The 13,392-nt window shown below is 34.7% G+C and overlaps 1 protein-coding gene across 8 annotated transcripts in view; it reads right to left on the bottom strand.

Moving 5' to 3' along the window:
- Positions 1-13,392, bottom strand: part of LINGO2 (leucine rich repeat and Ig domain containing 2) — a 483,020-nt gene that overhangs the window by 106,937 nt on the left and 362,691 nt on the right. Inside the window, exon 2 of one of the 8 annotated variants that reach the window (XM_064735336.1) lies at positions 6,264-6,350. The exons of the other annotated variants lie outside the window; for them this stretch is intronic. Coding sequence (XP_064591406.1) covers positions 6,264-6,308 — 45 coding nt within the window. The 5' untranslated portion in view covers positions 6,309-6,350. The remainder of the gene's footprint in view (positions 1-6,263; positions 6,351-13,392) is intronic. 8 annotated transcript variants of the gene reach the window in all.

The following is a 13,392-nucleotide window of genomic DNA, read 5'->3' as shown; positions in this document are numbered from 1 at the left end:
CAAGCTTCTTACCAGCCAGCAAACAATTTTGTTTAGAAATGGTGATTTGAGAAAAAATGTTTGTTAAATGGATTCAGTTCTTATTGTCAGGTGCGACAACGTTTTCATCTCAGTCCCTTTCACATGCAGATGATGACACGGGCTATACAGTCGGTACCACCAGGGCTTAGGGCTGCAATACTTGTCAAGCGGCTGTGATGCTCCTCAGCCATCAGAGGCAGCAACACAAGTGATAGACCATGCATCACAGCTGTGAGTGTGCTTTGGAGTATTCAGCCTTACTGAGCCCACATTTTTGTTGTGATTTGACTGCGGCTTTTTTGGTTTGGTTTGGAGTTTTTGTGGGTTTTGCTATTCCTAATAGTGAATGTAAGCAAGATGCAAATGAATCAAAAACTCCTTGCACTTACATACCTGGTGAGACAGAAAAAATTTCAAATCCTTCTATTCAGTGAATATTAGGGCAAATATTGCAGTACTACTTCTTCAATGTCTAAAATGCTTTTCATTTTCAGAAACAAGAAAGTAAGAACCAATTACATGGGATAGATTTCTTTCTTCAGAGGTTTTACAACTGTGTAAGACCAGTAGAACAACAAATGTGAAAGCAAAGAGTAATTCTTCTGTTTTAAAAAACTTCTGTGAAATAAATTATTTTGTAAGAAAATTCAGTCATAATCTGCAAAAAGAAACAGATAAAATGAAGATTTGTCCCCCATTCTTTTTAAAAAACAGGCAGAATATAATTTTTCATTAAAACTTATTTAGTGATCAAGAAAGCTGTAAGAACAATTTCTTTGCAAAATTTTATGCAGTATTTTAAAAAAGTCTTCAAAAAGTCTTCAAGATGTGGACCACATCTCCATATATTGAGCCTGTGAACTAAAATTTGTCTGCTTTGGATGTCAAGAAGGAATTTTAGATATGTGTGCAATGTATTTTACCCCATCTATTTTTTGCAGCTGAACTATTTTTAGCACCATTTCTATTACATACGCTTCTTCTACAAACACTGTCAGCACTGTTTAAGTTTTCATTGTAGACAAATCTCAGCTGTGCTAACTAAACTAAGACTTTTCTTCTCTGATAAACGAGCTCACTGCTGGCTATCCTATATATATATATCACATTATTCTCTGCTAGGAAGAAATGGATCAGCAGAAGTAGTTATTTCCTACTTGAGTTCTTAAAGTGGTGAAACAGAAATCTTCAGTATATTTTATTGCTTTTGGATTTTTATTTTATATATTGATAAGAAAAATAAATTCTGACATCTGGAGAACTTCACAGGAAGTTATAGCCATCATTAAAAACACTAACCTGAATAGTCCTTAGCAGATAATGATACAGATTTCTGAGACTGGAATTTTGACAAACAAGCAAAAATGGTTCACTGACAAATAGTTTTAGACAGTGAATTTAATGAGGAGTTTTTAATTAAGCAGACTCTAAGGTTTATAGAACAAGGATTATACTGCTGAGGTTCATTTTTTATTCAATGGGGACTCAAACAAAACAATATTAATGCTATATATATTTTCAAAGGAAGTTTATCATGGCATTTCATAAAAGCATGATTTCAACATAGATTTCATCTCCTTTTATTTTTTCTCTTTGAGTGATTTTTCAAAGACTGGACAAAACCATGCAGTTCCTGGAATGAACTGGCATTCTGTGTGGGGTTCTTTCTATGACGGACTATTATTTCATATAAATTTGACACAGTGTGGTGGGAAACACAAAAAAGCTATGTAGTTCTCAGTGCACTTCTTTTTTTTCCATTATCTGAATATCAGTGCTGTAGAAACTAAAACATAAGCAGTGAAGAGCCAGATGTTTAATCTCAACGATAGGAGAAGCACCAAAGTGAAGTTTGGAAGTTTACTTGTTTAAGTTAGTTGTTGAGTTAGCAAAGCAATGGGTTTTATGTGGCCATTGGGAGGTCATCCATCTTGTGACTTACTCAGCTTGGAATATGTTTCTAATCTTACTGAATGATCAGTGAAGAAATACCTCGGTCATCCCATTTTTACAGCCAGTGATCAACTACTGATGCAGGATAAAGAGAAATCTGAGGCAACCCAATGAAAATGATAAATCAACAAGAATCATCAAGAAGCCTGGAAACCAGGATTTATCAAGGATGACCAAAAGAGCAACAAAACCCAAGATGCTGCTTCGTACACAAAGCCTGTCTTTTCATGTAATTCATCTCTCTACATCTACCCTACATGTCTCTACAGGAAGATACCAAATTTGGCTCCTTAAGGGACATATATTCTGAAGAAATGTCCTAGCATTTGAAGTATTTTATTTAATCTGCAACAGTTGGCAAATAAACTAATAAAATTTAAGTTATTTAGTATCAAAGAAAACTGGTGGTTATGTAGCTGGTTTGGGTTTGAATTATTGTGATCAGGTGGACTTTTCAACTTGCCTTTGTAGTTTTTATAAGTATTCTGTAAAGAAAAAATAGTTACATCTCTTACAAGTACTGAATAATGATTTGGTCTAGAGAAGCATGCTGCAAACAAAAAATTTTGCTTCAAGTCTTTGATCAGGCTTCTCAAAGAAACAAAGTCTGCAAAATATGGGAGAGAGGAAATTTGGAAGATAGTGTTGATATTGGCAAAGATTTCCACCTCACGCGTGATTTTTGATGTCAAAATTATTTTAAAACATAACAAAATATAATAATTAATGTATTTTTATTTTATAAAATCTCTGTATACTCATCTAGTCAAAATACTGGTGTAACTTCATGAAGCATAACTAGGACCTAACATACAAAAATTGTACTTAAAAAGTACAAAGCAAATAAAGGAACTGATTATTTCCAGAATATGAGAACAACTTAGGTGATGAAAGCCTTCTCACTAGATGTTATGACTGATCATAGGTTTACCCTGCTCTAAGCAAGACTCAAAATAGTTATTGAAATGTAGTCCACTATGGGTTGCTAAAATATATGGAATATCTCCAATTGATAGTCTTCCTAAAGCAGTTTTTTAGAGGCTGGGAAAATATATCAGGGAAGCATTGTATATAGTTGTTTAGAATTTATATTATTCTTGAAAAATTATTTTGAGTTATCACTAGGAATGGAATGCTGGGACAGGGGGAACTTCAATTTGACTTTGTATATCTGTTCTTAGAGTTTCACATTTGCTTCATTTTTCTGGCCTTTTCTGCATTGAAATTCCATTCTTCCTTTATCAGTTTCTTCACAGGATTAACCTGGTGATCAAGTCGTATGCCACTGCTGTTGTCCTTGATTTGATATGAAAACTACAGGGTGCACAAAAGTTTGTTTGTATGATGTAGAGACATTGCCTGTTCTGGATGATGTGTTGTGTGCCGGAATCTGACTCCTACTCTGTCACATGGAAGTCATCTCATTGTTGCCATAAATTTGAGAAGGTAATCGCACCTTGTCACTGGAGTGCAACAATAACTGCCATTACTTGCTATCTGCTTGACTAGCATTTCAAGGCTCATCTCAATAAATTATTTTTTCTTGCAAATTATATAAATGTATTGCAGGTGTTGTTTTATTTCTTGAGATGGTGTACATAATTCACTGTATTATGTACGGTGAATTTTGGCTCCATCAAACAAGCCATTACAAATCCTTAGAAAAGTTTGAAATAATGCAATTTACCTGCACATGCAGGCCTACATGCAGAATTCTCTAAAAATCTGCAATTTTATCTGCCAGCCCAAATGTCTACACATATAGCTGTCTATGTGTTTTGATTTATACTTCCTCAAATATTTTCTATTGAATAATGGCTAATACTAGCTTTGCCTCATCCTGCATCAAGCAGTAAGCATACAATGGAAAATTATATGAAATTTCCTCATTACTATTAAAGATATTCTCCCACAGGAGAAAGGAGTTTCCACTTGCTCCTTCAACACTACTTCCATAAAACACAGGCACAGATACTTGTAAAAGATTGCATTCATACATCATAGTTGCATTTTCAAGTTTTAGATTTTTTTTCGTCTCTCTTGGCTAAAGAGTTTGATTCTAAATTTTGGGTCAAATCAATGATTTAGTTCTCATGTTTTGCTTTGGTTATCCCATGAATGTAATAAAAATAAAAAAAAAACTAAACTGATCTTGAATTGATGGGGAAGTTGCCAAGCATCTAAGCTAGTCATAAGAAACATAGTATAAAATAACTGTCCCTTTCAAATTTTCAAACAGTGAAACTCTACATTAATAGATAAAAGAAATAATTGCTTGAAGAGCAGCTACTCAGAAAGGATTTTTAACAACCTATGGATATGTCAATAATTCTCCACTGCTTTAGAATAAATTTTCTCTTGGAAAATGGCTATATTTAAAGAAAATATTTGTTTTTCAGGTTTTTTTTTATGCAATAGGCATCAAATGAAAAGAAAGTGAAGGGCAGACTTTGAAGACTGATGAACTTGATAGGAGTCCAAAAATTATTTCAATATCTATGTGGCAAAAGTTATTGTAGGTTCCATTTAAACAAGTCATTGTCCAACATTCTATTTCTGGCATGTAAATCATTTGACTACCATCCAAAAAAGAACAGTGTTACTCTGCATTGACCTGATTTATTATAGAGTGGAAAGAGGAACACAATTTTTCCATCTCTAAGAGTATTTTCCACATGGAATGCTTCATACCTGAATTTATTTCAATAAATAATTAGAATATGTTGAACTTATATAGTTTTGAACTTCCACATATCTTCTTTGTATGGAGCATTTAACCTTCTCAGAAAGAGGCAACTTTGGTTTGATGTATAAATTATGCAAATGAGACACAGCTGTGAATAACAGACCTGAAAGTGGACAGGTGATCAGTAAAATTATTTTGTCATGTGCACTAAAAAGTCTGCTTAGGATTGTGGCTTAGGAACAGTCAGTAAAACCTGTTGCCTATGCTGGATTCACCATAATGGCATGCTGATGTTCTCAGGGGCTGGAAAGGTGTCCAGGTAATCTAGGAGGTTTGTTTTACATCACAGGGAACCAAATGTTGAGACTAATCTTTCAGAGAAGACTTTGCTCACTGATGTATTGAGCCACCTTGTACCTGTGAATTTATGTGGCAAGAGGCGCTAATCCTCCTCTCATTAGCCTACTAAAAACATTCAGTAATCAATTACTATAGAAATATTGAAATAATTTAAGTTCCTGTCTAAGAGAATGTCCGGCGCACATTTCTGTACAACACACGTAAGTTTGCTGCATGGTTTTAGGAGCTTGTGTCCCACAAGCTGGGATGTGTAATTTCTGGATGTAAGTCAAGCCCAGATGATGAACAACTTCAGAACATGTAAATCTATCTTGTACTTCAGAGAAGGTAAAAAGGCACGAGATAAAATATCTATGTGAAATAAAAATATCTACATGAAAAAATGCTACTGTTTTCCATCCAGTGTGCTCTCTGTAGGTCCAGAGATAAATCACAATCAAGTGTGTTATTCCCATGAGGTAATTCATAAAATAGGGAGTGCTAGCTTGTCAGTACTGAGGTCTTAGAAAGGAAACAAAATGGTTTTCCCTTCCCATAAGAGCCTGCCTTTTCCCCATGCCACCAGCAATGTATTCAGTATGATGCCATGCCAATCCCAGAAGTGAATTATTTATTTTCTGCAATATACCTACTAACTGGTTTCAGGTTTTTACAGTTTTTAGCTAGTTCTCACAAGACAGACTACAAGTGAAGATGTAGGGATTAAAAAATAAATCAAAAAGCATTTTCTCTACTTTGAGGGCTGGATGGGAAGAGAAATAAAAGGAAACCTGAATACATATGCATAAAACTAGATGATTATGAAAGCAGCTAAAGCAATTGTTCTGTCTTCTGTGCGAATAATTGTTCTAAAAAATTTGTTAAAACTTCAGGTTTGTAAATTTTTTTTATCCCTTTCACACTCTTGAAAATATAAAGTACAAAATAAAAGAAAAATTCTATGAACAGAGAGAAAACACAGTGAAAACTCTTTATCCAGATTGCCATTTAATGCCTTTCTCACTTCTCTTATTGTAGAAAATTCATCTCTCATTTAAAACCTGTTGTCACTGCAGCCTTTCCAATACTTGTGCTCTTTTCTCTCTCCTTTCCACGTGTGCCATATTTCCTCCCACAGGCCTGAAGATTACAAGTCGTGTATCTCACCCTACCTGAACAGGTGCTGTACCCAGGGGTCCACAAGGCTCAGACATCAGCCTTTGCCTCCATGGAAAACTGATCTAGGACTCCTCCCTCTACTCACCATTGACTTCAACAAAATCTGCAGAAATTCCAATCTTTGAGGCATCTACTCTGCTGTATTTGATCCAAACTTGTCAGCTTCAGGTTCCTGGAGGAATAAGAATGAGAAAAAGCAACCAATTCTGTAGGATTCTTTCCTTAGGCACATACAATACAAGGGAGAGTGATGACAGCATGTACAACACTGGGTCAAAAAGCAGCATTTCATGAAATATCTAAATGTGTTTAGGCACTTCTTAAATGTCTATTAATGCAAAATACAGAGACAGAACAATGTACAGACTGAATAGGTTGAACGATTTCCCCCAAAATTACCTACTAAATGAGATTCTATGACATTTTTGTGACAAACTCTAAATCATTACATAGAAAAAGCAGAGCAGAATTCTATTACAGTCCTCTAGTGCTGGCCATCAGAATCACCTCACACTTCCCCTCTTGATGGGGGCCACTAAGAATCTACTAAAATCTGACTATTCATTTACTCAGATGGAATGAGATTTTTATACACGTGGTGATCTGAGGTTAACTGTAAGCACAGGAAGGTCCCTGATCCACAGACCCATCATGGACCTGTTGTCTTCTGTCAACAGCAGGATTTGTAATATAGGATCATTCAAATAGTCTTAAAACATATTCTTAAGATACATTTAATGCTGATGGACCATCTATTTGGCAAGAACTTCTCCATAACGGGAATAGATTGGTCTATTCCAGTAAAACATGATTTCTCCTCTCTCTTTTCAGCATAAAAGAAGATTAATTATTACAATATTTATCCTATTTCTTCAAAATTAGGCATCAGCATGTGCTGACATGCTTAGTTATTGATGCCACATTATATAAAATATTGCTGTTGTGAGGGTACAGTCTTTAGAGCTTTTGAAAGTAGATGAGTAAATTTTCATTTTCACCTTGTTAGATCAGCATAATATTGCCATTAAAAACTTCTGAAGACCTCAGAAGAGAATGACGAATTTCAACAGTGCAAGGAGGAAAACTACAATCTTCCAAGGGCAGCTAAGCAAGCTTCATTTGGCTTCAAGAGGATGTTTTAATGAAGAGCAATAAACATTTCTTCCCAAAATTAGTTTGAAATTATATGAGACTGACATGGAAAATTTCATCCCAACTGAATAAAATTCAAACCCCAGCCCAGTGTACTCTCAGACTGCTCTATAGAGGTAACTGCATCATAGAAAGGCAACGGAAGGTAGCACTTTTTAAAGCATCTTGGTGTCATGCTGGCAATATCAGCAAGTTTTCATGCTTGACCTCACCCCAATCTAATCATACTCTGACAATCTGCTACATAATACTCTCGTGGCAACCTCTGTATCTTCCTCATTGCTTAAATGCCCTGTAGAGTGGATTTCTTCAGGGAAAGTACAACGTGGGAAAGAGAGGGGAGAAAAATAATTTGCTACCTATACAGACTGTTCTAGCTGTAATTAGTAAGATGTGAGAATGTTCTGCTTCATATCCACAAGAGATGTTTTCACTATGAAATGAAATTGAATCAATAAGCCATAACTGTTAAACAATTTCCAGGAAATAAACAGACACGTTAATAATATATCTAAGCATATTTTGGACTTCCTGATTTCTTAATATACCTAAAGGTACTACTAAAGAGAATGAATTCTTCAGTTGAGGGCTGAAATACTTTAAAAGGAGATAAATCTTATTCCTAGTTTTTCCAAATTTAATTTTGAAGGAATCGTTTTTACTTCTGTCTTCCAAAGTTTAAACTTAGAACTCAGTAAATGAAAATTTTTCTCAAATTATGTAGCAGAAACTCCTCCACAAGATTTCATATGATTCTTGGCATTGCTTACACAGCATCTCAGACTTTTGAGAGCAATTTGACTTCTTATCAACTTTGTTTAAAATACAGGTTTAAATGTTCACATTGAAATAAGAGATGCACCAAAATTACAGAGTGTTTTATTTCTGTGGCCTCTGTTATGTTTCTTTGGGAAGAGTAATCCTAATCAGATCTTTGGAAGGAGGGAAGATTTCCTGAAAGTGCTCTGATGGAATGGGACATAAACTTCAGAGAGCAGCAAAAAGAATTCTAGCTGGCAAAATACATTTTATTCAAAGAGAGAAAAACTAAATTAAGGGATAAAAACCATAAGCCTCCAACAGATTGAAATAATTGTTTCTAGGGACAAACTGCATTACAATTTGGATAGTCATGTGTTAACAAAAAACAAGGATCCACCTTGGCAAATGCATTGCAAGTAGGGGAGCAGCTAATATATATATATGTATTGAATAAACCTTTTGTGTTCAAACCAGTACATTTAAGCGTTCTTTGTCAAAAACTACCTAATATTTACCCTGCTGACATAGTAAGGAAACAGGTTTTCTTTAATTTAAAAGACTCTCCATCCTTAGAGTGTTTGGCACCTGGAAGTCGCAGCAGTTCTTTCCCAAGTTCTACACAACTTGAATTGTCCAACACAATATTTTTCCTTTTTACTATTTTTCTGAGGAAATTAATTTCCAACACAAAATACGTTAAATTTTGGTTAGAAGAAACTATAACCAAACCTGGCCACCCTCAAACTCCTTTTTTAAGCTAATGGTCTCTTCTGTAAGTGGAAAAATATAGGGGGGCATAAAGAGAAGCATAGAGATATATGTAATGCTTATTACACTAGAAAAATTGAATTTATTTAAATCCTGAAAAGATTTGCATAACATTGGTTTATCTTCTACTTCAGATTTGAGTTTTTATAAATATGTGATCTTCCCTCATGATTCTGCGATTCCTTATAACTGGCTTCAAATAAGTGAAAACATCCTTTCTTTTTCTACCACCTTCCTCCTGACCCATAGAGAAGAATATTTAAATTGGTGAGTTATTCTTGCACAGTTATAAGACATTTCCTCACAATATCTGATCTATGTACAGAACAAGAAAATGAGAATGTGACTATCTTAGACTCCAAGAATTAAACCTTTGAATTGTGAGAAAATTTGTCTTCTCTGTTGTCTAGACTGGGTTATTGCAAGCTATTTATGAGAGAGAAAGAATACAAAAAATCCATAGCCCAGCAATAAGAATTGTCTGAAAATTGCAACTTACTTTCCAGTTCTCCTACAACTCTGAATTACCGAAAGAGCTTGTAATATTTTAAAAAGAAACAGTATTATATTTCTCTTAGGGGCCTGTCTTCCCTTATTTTTAAAGATTGTCCCTTCCCTAGTCCCTAACAAACTAGTTTCTTCATGATTTATAGATATTCAGCATATACATGCTATAGATAATAAGAAAATTTATATTTGCTTAGTTTGCTGATGAAACTCTTCCTTTTCTTCACCTTTAGAAGAAGAGGAATAAATATCATCTTACTGTCTCTAATAGACTGTCAGAAATTGGAATTGAAACAAATGGGCTCTCCAGGGCTCTAAAATGCTGAGCCAGGAGTTCAGACTGCTGGAGTAGCAGTGGGAGACTATCACTATCTTCTGCAGAAGAGCTGAAATTCTCTTTTATTCTTTTTAATGGAAATACATTAGAAATATGTTTTATCTTTTAATCTCTGGAAAACATGGGATTAACTCTTTTCTCTCCCTCAGTGCATATCCTTGGGAAAGCCTGCTGTTGACTTTCTCAAAGTATGGAGTAAAACGTCCGATGAAAACAAATCAAAATGTTGTAGAAAAAGATTAAATACCCCAAAAATGCGCTATCTCAGTTTATTTATTGATTAGAATAATGCAGTTATATTTCTATTGCCTTTGTTTTTAAGTTGAACTTTATTCCTGACAAATAACTTTGATTTAACCCGCCCCCCCCCATAATTTTCCTATGCTAAAAAAAAATCTGCAGTCCTTACTTTTGTATGAAGCAAAATTAATACATTGACCCCATAAATCTAAACAGGATATCTATGGTCTTTATTTCTGGTGTGACTTACTTTTCTGTTTCTCCCATGTTTGAAATGCAAGTGCGCCTCTGATCTCTCTCTAGTGTTACAGTGTTAAACTGTCACTAAAAATCACATTTTCCATTGATAAAATTGGCAGAGACGGGTAATCAAGCCCCTGGCATTACTTTCAGGTACCAAACTGAGTTTGTCTGCACAGCAACTAAAAAGCTTTTGGGTTAGGATGTGCAATGAGTAGATTCACTATAGAAATCACTGAAGGAGAATAAATCTGAAATATGGTTTTTTTACCATAATCATTTCTCAAGGACAGATTATTCTTAAGTTTTAAAATGAAAATCCAATTAGAATGCTAGGTGGGAGCTGTGCAGAAGGAAAAGTGCAAAGCAGATGTACCAACATTTTTCTGCAGCAGATAAAGTGCAGAACTGACGCACAGATTTTTTATATATGCTTAGGTCACTAAGAAAAGAGAAGTGAATAGGAGAAGTAAAGAAAGGCTGATGGACTGTGACATTTCTTCTGTTTATGTGTCTACTTCACTGACACTTGACAGTTATTAAAATTGTTCTCATGTTTGAGGGAGTCATTTCCAATTGCCTGTACATGGAAAAGCTTTCAAGAGAAATACAATGTATCACTTCAAGTGTTCCACAGTTTAAAGTTTTTCCTATTTAGACCTCTACTTTGTACAAATTTTCCAGGCAGAGGGAGAGCACAAGGATTGACTTGTTCTGACACTCTCTAATGCGGCCTCTCTCTTGACGTTTTCTTATGCCCCAGATGCTATATCTTTACATAATGACAGTGAAAAACAAGCACAACATGGCTTTCACATTTCAAACTAGGTGACGTACTTCATTTCCCTTTAAAAGCACATGCCTCATTTGACAACTTTTTTTTTGTCAATGCAAAGACAAAGATGCCTGTTCAAAGGCAGTTGGTAGATGACACAGAAATAAAGGATGATGGCTGAGCTAAATGAGAAAATTACAGATATAATTTTGAAAAATATGGAAACCCAACACATACAATGCAGATGACACTTCAGGAAATTGCTTCATATTGAACAAAATTTATTCAAGAAAGATGCCTACCAACCCATCCTTTCACAAGGGTATAGGTGTTAAGGTTTGGCTCCAAGTGAAAGTTATAGCATTTAGATGCCATAATGTACTTTCTGTAAAAGGGAAAAAATACAGCTGATGCTTCTCCTAGGTTGGATTAGTCCCACAGTCTTTAAAGACTTAATAAATGCAGCTGCAGTTTCCATAATTCTGAATTGCATAGGCTTAGCCTAAAAGCTAAAGTGTTTGTGACTGCCTGTGCTTCCTACTAGTCTGGAAAATGAATGTTACAAACTCTACACATATATATTTTTTCCTACCAAATAAAAAACCTAATCCAGTGTGACTTTAGTAGCAAGAATATTAAACAGAAATCAAATGCCCTGAAAACCCAAATCCTCTACCATCTCTCTTTTCTAGCAGCAGTGACTGCTCCACTAAGGCTACCATATTGTGCTCATCTGTTTTGAAACAGCCCTGTTAGAGAGTCAAGAATCAAATAAGTGTCTGGGCTGCAAAGTGTTAAAATCTGCTGCCTGGGCCTCATTCCTGTAAGCAGAATCAAGTGTTCCTATGAGTCTGTTAATTTGTTGGCACCTTTAGTAAGCTTTCTGTGTAGAGAACAGAATGTAGAAATGTACTCTGAAATCCATATCGACAAATCTGTTAATTAAATGCCAATCATAAGACCTGTTCAGCTAGACTCTACTTCCAAGACTATCAATGTTTCTAGTGTTGAGAGCTGAAATAAAAGCACATCAAGGAACAATAAAACCCATACAATATCACTATCCTTACATTTTCCATACAGAATCTAATTTTCATAAGGAATTTAACTTTGATTTTCCAGGAACTGAAACTGGTGGGAGATTTTCCTGAACATGCCTACGGAAGAAGAATGACACTATTCTTGGTGAACTCATTAATCTTTCTCTCTATCAGTATTTAGTCATGGCAGCAAAAAGTAAAAAAAATCTCTGTATAAGATATGGGGTTTTATATGAATTGAGTAGCTGATGTTCAGGAATGGGTAACTGAAAAAAAAGGGCATTAAGTGACAGATGTGCCTGTGCTTGAATATCCATAGAAAAGATTCATATTACAGTGTATTTTAAAGGTTATCAAGAGCTGTAGGACAACAAACCTATAATGTAGTGCTTTTAAATGCATTTGTACTGCTAATAAGATGTGATTGGTAAATATGCCATAACAACCACTTACTCTAGGATGTCACCCTGGAAGACAATTTGGAGTCATGGAAGAAAGGAAAAAAGATTAAATCTAAATCAAGTTTTCGATTTATGGAATTGAAGTTAATGTAAGAAAATTAGCATAACTAAATTTAGCAGTAAAGAGAAAAAATCAAAATCAGTGCTTGTAAATAAAGGCAAACTATATAAGTTTACCTCACATAGCAGTGTGAGTTCATATAGTGTTCTGAACATAGTTGTACAACTTTACATACCTTTTTCATGTATGACCTTGTTCTTTATCACATTTCTGCTTTGATTTCAAACAGTGTACTGTAAGTACAGTGTTTGAAATCAAAGTAATACAGGGTAGTATTAATAAAAGGGGAAAATGTAGCTAAAGAGGCACAGAACAAATACAGACAAGGTATGTTGTAGTCAAGGATTTAAATCTAGCTATAAAACAAAGGCAATAGAAAACTTTTGAAATAACATGTCAAGCATACTTCACAACATTATATCTCATTATAACTATTGCTACAATCCATTGAAGTATAACATAAAACAATAGCATGAGACATTCAGGAAATCCAGTTACTTAAAGGAAACTATCCTTGAATCAAAACAATTAAAGTGAAAGAGTGAAAAAAAGTCTTAAGTTGTGAATGGGTCTCAACTGTTATGTCCCCTTTGTTTCCAGGAAGATATAACAAATGTAACTGTCATATCACCTTAGAATTTTGGGTTCTTTCACAGGTACTGCATTTGAAAATTATGCTTAAAAACTTGAAATCCTATACAGCTCTACAGTGTAGACCCAAAAGGAGCTCAATCAAAAACAGAGTCAGACACATATACACCAACTGTATATTATACCTGTAAATTTAGCAAAAAAGAAACAAATTCTGGGTTTTATATTGTGATCATCACCATGATCTTTATACCACACAGCAGATACACAGAAGTTCAGT

This window comes from Zonotrichia leucophrys, chromosome Z, assembly GCF_028769735.1.
Source record: "Zonotrichia leucophrys gambelii isolate GWCS_2022_RI chromosome Z, RI_Zleu_2.0, whole genome shotgun sequence".
Taxonomy (NCBI): Eukaryota; Metazoa; Chordata; class Aves; order Passeriformes; family Passerellidae; genus Zonotrichia; species Zonotrichia leucophrys.
The sequence above is the reverse complement of the archived record's forward strand: the minus strand, read 5'-3'. Positions and strand labels throughout refer to the sequence as shown.